Source organism: Exophiala aquamarina, assembly GCF_000709125.1.
Source record: "Exophiala aquamarina CBS 119918 chromosome Unknown aczIA-supercont1.29, whole genome shotgun sequence".
Lineage (NCBI taxonomy): Eukaryota > Fungi > Ascomycota > Eurotiomycetes > Chaetothyriales > Herpotrichiellaceae > Exophiala > Exophiala aquamarina.
In genome coordinates, this window is record NW_013550559.1 from 36,871 (window position 1) to 46,945 (window position 10,075).

Genomic DNA, 10,075 nt, shown 5'->3' on the forward strand with positions numbered 1-10,075 from the left:
TAGATTATATAAAAATTAGACTATACCGAATTAAGAAAATATTAGAACTAGTCTTTTATAAACTATATTTACTAGGAAAACTAAATATATACCTAGTATTCTATAAATTACTACTAGAGAAAGTATTAGTTAAGGATAGACTAAGACTAGTATATATCGATATAGAAACGTAAGAACTATTTTATAATATAGAAACTATATTTTAATATAGATAAGAAAATAACTAAGTAAGATATCTAGTTAAATAGTTAGAATATCTAGAAGAAGAAAATACTTAGAAACTTAAGATAAACCTTAATTCGAGACTTATTATCTAGTATTACTAACGATATAATCTAACTAGAAAGATTCTTCTATTAAGAAATTATTAGTTATTACGATAAAGTTAAATTTACTAGGGCCGTCGTCCGCTAACTCTCTAAAAAGCTACGCTTTTCGGTTAACTATTTTACTTTATTTCTTAGTAATTTTTTCGAGATAAACTTCTACCTTAGACTACTTAGTTTAAGTGGTAAGGATACGGCGAGCTAGGCTAGCTAGTTTCTAGCGTAGCTTCTCGTTCTTTTCGTATAATTTATACTTCTTATTTTCTAGATAATTAAACTTAATATTCGAAAAAGTACTACTATATATAATATTCTTCTATATATAGACGAAATAACGAGAGTAATTCTTACGAATAATATATACCTTATATACTTTAACGTATTAAGGATAAGAAGCTATAGTTTCGAAACTAAAATCGAAAAGTTTAATTTTAGTAGTAAGATATCGAAGTTACTTAAGCTTAAAGAGAAAGGCTTTAGGAAGTATAGTTAGTTATAAAAAGGAAGGAAGAAATAAACCGCTTTAAACGAATAATACTTACTTTATATATATTAAGAGTAACGAATAAGAAGAGGAAGGAATAGTATTATAAACTAAGTTACTAGAATAGTCGCTAAGGATAAGCTATCTATATCTAAAGAAAATAGAAAAGTTAGTCGATAGAGAACGAGGCTACGTTATATAACTAGAAGTATAGACTATAAAGAACTATAAAATATAAAGATAGTCTAGGTAAGTCTATAGTCTAGGCTAATATTATATATATACGCTTCTTTACCTAGATAGTATAGTTCGTAGTTAACTTCGTTAGTAATTCTATATCTACGTTTTAGGATATAGTTCGATAATTATATATTTCCTTTATTATCTTAGTTAATACTCTAGTACCTACTCTATTAAGGAATCCTACCTTAGTTAGAACTACTTATAGCTCGGATTATAATACTAAGGCTCTTCCGACTATATTAAGTATATTATATATTACTACGTTATCGTCGGCGTTCCTAATAATATTAAACTTTAAAGTATTACTAAGGCTACCTAATATCCGGGGGATAAGGTTTAGGATCTATAGTAGAAGTAGCCGAAGATCGTAGAAAGAAGGAGTAGAATATATAGTCGCTTTCTATCTTATTGAATGACTTAAGATCTATCTAAGTAAAGGAGTATAGGCCTATTTTATATAGGCGTAGGCTTCGTCATAATATCTCGTAAGTACGAGAGTAATTACCGAGTATTCGTAAATACGAGTTAACTCCTAGGATGCTTAGAAATTAAGTTGAGTAATTTCTAATCCTATAGAATGGAATGGCGTTTTATAGAATCTTCCGTAAGGCTTAAGTATAGCCTTGCCAAATAGATACCACGTAATCCTAGCTTATATAAGCCTAATTACGTAACTAGGCGTTAATAGGGTATCGCTTAGTCTTAATACCTAATAGTTTAGTACTTAGTATCGGAGACTTAACTCGAGAGGTTCTAACGTTAAATATCTTATATTAATTAAGAAGTACTTAAAGTATTATAATCCTAGCTATAAGTAGTTCTAACTAAGGTAGGATTCCTTAATAGAGTAGCTATAAAAGTATTAACTAGGATAATAAAGGGAATATTTAATCCTCGGACTATATCCTAAAATATAGATATAGAATTACTAACGAAGTTAACTATAATCTATCTTAACGAGGGTAGTAAGCGTATATATATATTACTAGTAGCTCTCCTCGATCTTATAGCTCCCCCTAGATCTCTTAAGATTCTATAAGATCTAAGGGATCCAGGGAATCTAGCCTTCTCTAGTTACGTAATATAGCCTCGTTCTCTATCGGCTAACTTCCTTCCCTAGGTAGGTGCCTTAATTCCCTTAGTAACCTTTTAAGTAACCTAGTTCGTAATATCTACCCGCCGGCCTAGTTTAATTTCTCCTAGACTAGCGAGTTATTTAATCTATAAAAAGTTAGTATATTAGCTAGAAATTAAGTTAACTAATTTATTAATAAGGTATTTTATAGAAGTATATAGAAAATCTTTAATTATCTAGTATTATATATCTAGTAGTTATAATAAATAATAATATAATAGGATCTCGGATAAATTAAGATATCTAACTTATTATTTAACGCCTTTATAAATAAGTAGATTATGGCTATAGCTAGCGAATACCCGGCCGAAACATTGTGAGAATATATAATTAGTTTGTCCGAGACTCTACTCTAGTAGTGTAGACGATTAACCTGGGACGTAATTAAGTCGGAGAAGTTCCGGGGAAGATCGTCCGACACTCTCCGGTACGCCCCATATCTATAAGTTATTCTTTTAGTGGTTAAACAGTCCACCGTTTTAAAACTATACTCTGCCATACGGGGACGAAACCTAGTTGAACCCACCATAAACCCACGAAGGCAACAAGTATGGGCTATAACACGGCGTCGACGGATTGGCCTTCACTCCCACCTTCACAGTCGGTACAGGCACTGATTGACAGATTCTTTAACCTGTTGGACAGCACCAGCTCAAATGTTGGTGATATGCTGGCAGAGGAAGTATTTGCTGTGGATGCGAAAGCTCAATTTGGCCTGCATGCCTTTGAAGGACAATATCGTGAGTAGTGGACGCGTGTGTTTCTCCTTCCCGGATGCTAATATTGGAGTTAGAGATTCGCAAGAGTCGGGATAACGCAAGGACCCTGTTCGCCGGATGAAAGCACAAAGTACTTAGGGTCTACTCACATGACGAGAGCGGAAGTGATCTGCTATTTCTCGCCTACGTCGAAATGGATCTCAAGAACGGCATGCGTGTTGAAGGCGAATTTACGGGCCGGTGCGTTATTGCGGATGTACAGGCCTCGACACCAAAGTTGAAGTTATACTCGATCTGGGCGGTGAGTGTAGTCCTGCTTTCTTCAGCCTTCGGCATTAATCGTCACGTTTAGGATTCGGCCCCTCTTGTCCTGGCGTTGAAAGCAAATTGAGGAGAGGACGTACACAAAGGACTGTTGAAGCAATCGCGGGCACAACCAATATTCGTGGTCTCTTCATCGTGTTGGAGGACCTTATCTAGTTGTTTGCCTCCTGCTAGCGTTCATCTAGAAGATAGCATATTGCAGAGAACCAAGCATTAAATTTAAGATTTGGTGAGCTATAATCGGATATCTCATGCATTCCGTGACTCTCGAAGCTTGTTACATTGTTGACTGCGAAGTAGCGTTTTCCACGCATACGTATCAGGCCAGAGCCCTTCGAATGTCCAATGAACTATCGCGTTGCTAAGTGAGTGCAGCAGTCACACCGGCTCGACATTGGCTAATTGAACCCCTCGAACCTTGCTTTTCGCCCCACTCTCGTATCCCTTTCTGTCCGGATGAAATCTACATAGCCTTTCTTCATTCAGAGGCGGGACTCGATGGGAATAATTCTTGAAAGCTAGTCCACGAGGCGCGCGGTTGCTTCGAATCCATAATTTGCGATGGGCCGCTTCACCTGAAGCACTTTCCCCACCATTGCTGGGCTTTACCTTAGGGCATGCGTCGACCACAAGTCTTTTCAATTTCGACAAACGTGTGGATCGTCTCGAAGAAGAACTCATAGTCACTAGTCATAGATTCAATCCGCTGATATCACCATCTCCAGCCCTGCGCGACTCGGGCACTGCGGGCAATGACAACCCACATCATCCATCGCAAAACCGATAGAAGGACTGAGCGAGCTCGAAGATATACTACTTTATTCAGGTATCGCTCACCGGTTTTAGTTGGTTGAGGCATCACTGATCAGAGTTTTTAGCCTGGTTGGAGAATGTATTAGCTGCGTTAGGGTGTCTCTAGCCCTCTCCGTTATCTGTACAAGACTCTCACGCTGAGCCAAGGTCCCGACAGAATCGCGAAACCTCACCTAAGGCAAAGGTGGCACTAACTGAGGCCGTATGGCCGACTTTGAACTGCCTCACGACTTGGAGCTGGAGCTGATCGACCTCTACTTTGAGACAACAAAAGTCCTATGCCCTGTTGTTAAAACATCCAAGTTTTAGTTCTGGTATCATCGATGGAGGAAAGTGGCTTCCCAAGACCCTCAACATCTTGTCCTCAAAGCCAACATTTTCTCCAGCTTGGGGAACGCCAGCGAATCCAAGCTTCTGCGCAACCCGTATGATTCCATACCCGAAGCCTAGAAAGCATCTTTCGCAGCGGCTCAGGCTGCCTATCATGCGTACCCGTCGAAGTACCAATGCCAAGACACCTTGCACCAGAGCCGCTGATCTTGTCGTTCTGGTGACCGTACGATGGCCACAAAGAGATCACTTTCTACTGGATTGACGAAGCTTTTTAACACACTACCCACCGCCCCTTCTCATCAGCCACGGGAAATACTATGCTGCGATCTGGTGGTGCTGCATTGTCAGGAACTGAGTAGTGTCGGCTGGCCTGAGGCGTCCATAGAGATGCTTCAACATCAATCCCAAAAGATCGCTCCAGGTGTGGGGGTTTGACGCGAATTTCGAGTCGCCGTCGATGATGACACCCAAGGTCGACGTCAAGAATGCCAAATTGTTTGTACTCCTGACTCATTTGTCTCGAAGCATGAGAAACGTTCTCGAGGTCCACACCAGGCGTCTTTGATCCTAGCTGGAAGGGTACAAAGAAACCTGACTACACGATGGACAACATACAACTTGTTACTCTTATGGAAGCAGGGTTCAAAAGTTGGGAGGTCGATTTTGACCTTTTCTTGAGAGAGTTTCTCCTGTTAAACACCTCTGGTAGTGAAAAAGTAGATGTATACAAGTTGGACATTCTCTACCAGTAAGCCCATGGGTCGTGTTTGGAGAGCACTTTGCTAAGGCCGTAGCGTAAGTTCGACAATTCATGCTATATGAAGCTTTCATTAGGTTGAAGTGCCAGCCGACACCAATAACGGAACACCTTCGCGAGTTGTCGACATGCAAAGTCAAACATTCCTCGGGATACCTTCCAGACCGTGCTGGCAGTCTCATGGACCAAGTCCCAGTCGAAGATCTGCCAATGGACTCGTGGGCCAGCATGCACTAAAACGCGGACATATTCGGGTCTATTAACAATGAGAAGAGCGGGCTGGCTATTTTTGGCTGTGCCAATATACCTATGTGATATCTACGCAAGGGAATCCATGCATGGGTCTCGACTAAATGTCCTCGGGGTCGATGGCGCTGACACTGACAAAACATTAAACTTTTTGCAAAACGTCTAAGAGGGATTAAGTTTGTGTTCACGCTGATTGCCACCGTTGTTACCACCATAGAAACGAGTTTGTAGCGTTGGAACGAACAGCACACTCTAGCTTTGCCGAGCTGGATTGGCATTTAAGCTGTCCGCTTGCCTTCGGAGAGCCTTGAAGCAAAGCTCCTCGACTCAGCAGCAAAGGTGGTTCAGTACAGTCTCGCAGATAGGACCCTGCTGTCGGCCAAATTTGAAGTACGTGGTATCTCCAAGCCCGACAAACCTTATCTTAAGTGTTTTCGTTGTGACACACCGGGCTCTACTTTCCTCGACAAAACATCGTGTGATTGTCGATTTTTGCATCCAGGAAAGAGAGCATTTAATTCTACTTCATTGATTTATATGTAACGTGGGAATTACTCTCTTTGCCTGGAGAAAGCAGGCAAGTATTGGAACTGCGACTCAGACGGATTCAACTGTCCGTTTTGATTTCTCTCCGTAAAGTACTACCGCAGGTTTCCTCTAACCAGCTCACCCAATTTCCAAGAGTATGTCCTTTTGCCACCGAGACATCCTGGCCACTCAATCAGCTCCGCTGTTTTTTCAATGCGAGCTGTACTAACCGGGTGCCCAGCTAGCATGCTTTAGACTGCGTAGGTCCTCTAGATATTGTGCCGAATTACAAACTGTTGGTAAGCTTCCTTGGACCAACTCGTGGTTTCGGAAGAAACAACTCATATGCGGGCATAGGATGATATTGGACTCTCATAGACGACTCGGGTATCAAGGTGCTGACTGAGCACCAGCGCTTTACGAGGTGTGCCCATCACCTAGACAGATGGCACGATAGAAGGATACATAATCTGGAAGTCTCGGGGGTGATTTCGAAGATCAGCATGACTACTTCTGACTTAACTCGCCTTGGCTCCGAGACTTCAATCGAGTATATCTGGTTAACTTTTTTAGGCTGTTTAAGGGTAACAGGCCTTGCGCAGCGAATTGTGCATCCCACCTTCCCTACTCCTTCAAGCATGCTTGACGCTCTCAGTGCCGTTCTGGGTTGGATGATTCCCCCCACTTTAGCGAGTACAGCTTTATTCATTTTGGCTTGATCGGGCCACAAAGTCTCAGCGATGGGCTGGTCTTTGAGCCTCCCGTGTTGATATCGCCGCTCTGTCCTTCCCGGCTGCCCTCCACAACTGTTCCAAAAAGTCAATAAGCTCAACAGCAAGAATTCCTGGCCACACGTTCTGCTGCTACTGTGCTGGCCAGCGATTTGCGGAGATCCTGGACCCATTCGGGGTAGTCAATGCCCTGGACCTGAACACCGGATACTAATAGAGAGCGTTGGGCTGCACTCTTCCCAAGGTTATCACCGAAGGGGCAGCAGACGTTGAAGACCTTCAGCTCGCCTACCTGGGAAAGAGCCTCGACGAGCTTGAGGATGCTTCTGAGCCAATTTATCTACAGGGATCCAATCTATCTTTTTAAAGGAGCCCACGTCCTTCGGTACAATCCTCCGGAACTGAGAACTTCTGACGACGCGTGGAAACCATTCGTTCACGGTCCATTCGCCCTTTGTCGATTCCACGGCGCCGGTGGTTTTTCCGATACGCAGGACGTATGCCTGCAAGACCAGATTTTGCTTGGGCGGCACCTAGCAAATGCTCAACCACGCACTTGTACTCGGCACAGCCCATGGTTTGACGACCGTAGAATTTGAAATTAGTTTCTCTGGGACCGTGGATTTTTTTTCTGGCTGCCGTCCATTGATTGACTGTTTCGGGGCTGGACATGAATGCCAATCGAACGCGAAGTGGCGTGGCACTATTAAAGACACTGAGATGACGACCGCGGGCCAGGTTAGCCTTGGATAAAGACGATAGTAATGACTTTCATTCAAACGTCCACGCATTGTGTATGATGTGTGTTGTAGTCCTAACCATTTGCATGTAAGCAGTATATCCTAGTCCCAGGTCGGGTTTGGAGAAGCCGCTTCGCAAAAATGCAATTCACGTCGGATCGAAGAATGTAAAGGAGCTATGGAAGGCGTACATCTTCACTTGGCTGGCTGCCGCATCTCGCGAACAGTTCAAACAGTAAATATAGTGGACTGATGGCTCTGAGCTCAGATAAGCGGCAATTTGGAACCTAGTTCACCAGTGGTACCAGTTACCACGAAATATATCTGTGATGCCGCCAAGGCGGTCTCTGTGGGAGTACTGCTCCAAAGCACTTCATCTCGCTGATCCTCAAGTTGGCGGCATTACCGCTCTGTGCTGCTTTGCCAGAGAGCAAATGGCACCCGTGGGCTAGGACACCGACGGGTGAGCTTATATCGAGGAGGGTTGAATCATTTTGAAGGTAGCTAGATCATTCCAAGGGGAAGATCTTAATCTCCGGGAGATTTCCAGCACTTGCAGCGAGTCTATGCCGGAGGCGAGAAAGGCATCGTTATCTTCACCCCAGTTCAATATTATTGGCAAGTCCGGTGGTTCGACAAATCTCATCTATGAGTTCTTGCCTTTCAGCGTCGCCGGTTAGGGATGGCCCTCTGGGTTCGATCATCAGGGAAGCCTGGATTCGGCCAACTCCGATTATCATTGCAGCGTGTATTTTTGGATGCATTGCAATGATATCCTCCATCGTTACAGGGATGGTGTTTTCTCTGTTCTCAAAGACAAAGACATCGTCTAACCTTCCGCGCTTCAGCCAGTGGTCCGATTTCGCCGGGCCTGGAAGTCTCCGTGAATAGGTCATTAGTTCAAAGGTCGAGAGCGTCAGGTTGCGATAAGAATGCCCCTTGAGCGTTCAAACAGTTTTCACTGCGCTTCACGACAGACTTATACAGTCCGTCTTTCTAGTGGTTATATTCGACGTTCCACACAGGCGCCATCCGAACATATATGTGTGCTCGGGCTTAGGTACGTGCGCATAGTGAAATCCAGTCTCTGTTTGACGGTGGATGTTGACCAGCCTTGCTTGTGCTTGACTATATCGACAACAGGCAAAGGTAAACGAGCAGAACTGATGATGATAAACCGCAACTTTGAGAGAGTGTCCAGAAACTCGGGGACCTTGGAGATTCCGTCCATGATGGACCCAGGTAGGAAAATCGCGGAGACCCCCCCACTGCGATGGCCCTCATCAGCCAACTCTGGGATTAGTGGGATGCTCTTAAAGTATAGTAAACAATCAGGAAAAGCAAAATCCTCGAACCCTATGTCTTGATCAGTCCAATTGCCTTAATCCACTAGGCTCTGATAAAGAGAGTATACTTGCGTGAGCCATAGCGAATGGACACAGTAGTCTACCAGAATGCTCACAGAGAAATTGGATGATAATTTTGACTCTTCCCTTTCATCGTATGGGCCCTTGCTTAATAGATGGATGAGGGATAATGATTCGTAAGCGAGGGTGAGAGGCTTAGAGAAACTAAGGATGAATGAATGCTAGCTAAGCCGTCATTTTCACAGATACATACGGTCATACGGAAGTCCCAGAGGTGTAAATAACCAAGACGGGGTCGTACATCTTCGTTTTTCTTGTCTAGAGAGTACCCCGCAATTCGCTCAGCCTATACATCTTGTCCAGGAACGACAACATGACGAATTTGTAGTTTCTCAACGATAGGCGCACCTTCAGCAAGCAAGGCTGCCAGCGTCAGAAAGTACTTGCATTGCGTAGCTTTAACTAAGTTGGTGTGATCTTCGTCCTGTTCCTGAGCGATGACCAAACCGCTAGTTGACCGGTTTTAACTTCTGCGATTGCGATAATTGAGTAGGATAGAGTGTCCAACGAAGTACTTTTCCCCGGCGTTTCTTCCAACAACCAAAATGCGCGATTGATGGCATCAGTATACTCTGCAAAGGTCACATCAAAGGTCTGCTGCCTAGACTACATGAGGGAGAAATCGTTAGTTACTCATAATATTTATGGCTGACGATCCTATCTGGAGCGGGCTTTTCTGTAAGCCGGAATCCTCATCAAGAGGTGTGAGGATCCCGGATTTTAGCTCGAAGGTCCACCAGACTATTCTGAGAGACAATTCGCCTGGATAACGCAATATATGGATGCAAAGCTCTATTTGAATATTCCTGCAGGTTTGATAGTTGATCGCTTCCGCCTTAATATATCGATCATTGGTGCTTGAACATGGCGTCACGGGCAGGGTTTGGGGAGGAGACAGACGGAAAGACGGTTAGTCGTGCTTTCGCGGACAGCGTCGGTGGCAAAACGACCACCATCACCGGTGTGGCACACAGTGAACTAGGAATGACTACTCCAAAGGCATAGACTGCTCAGCACCCTAGGTTACTCATTCTCACAGGCCGTTCTCATACCAGGGTGCAGGAGGTGATTAACGAACGAGTTGGCAACTCAATATGCAAACACTTCATTCCACTACTAGCAGCTTGATCTCGCTTCTCTGGAGAAATTTATGCAATTTGAGGCAGCAGTCATGGCGCGTGCGGATGTTGAGAACATCGATATTGTGATATTCAATGCTGGAGTCAGTCAATATCCACCCGCCAACTTTTCACCGATAGTGTCGAG

At 43.7% G+C, this 10,075-nt stretch overlaps 1 protein-coding gene across 1 annotated transcript; it reads left to right on the forward strand.

The window, feature by feature from the left end:
• Nucleotides 1-2,738: 2,738 nt before the first annotated feature.
• Nucleotides 2,739-3,298, forward strand: A1O9_12859 (uncharacterized protein; the record flags this gene model as incomplete). The annotated part of the gene is made up of 4 exons (XM_013398213.1): nt 2,739-2,928; nt 2,984-2,993; nt 3,046-3,208; nt 3,260-3,298. The coding sequence occupies 4 exons, from the start codon at nt 2,739-2,741 to the stop codon at nt 3,296-3,298; spliced, it is 402 nt and encodes a 133-aa protein (XP_013253667.1).
• Between the last annotated feature and the right edge of the window lie 6,777 nt (nt 3,299-10,075).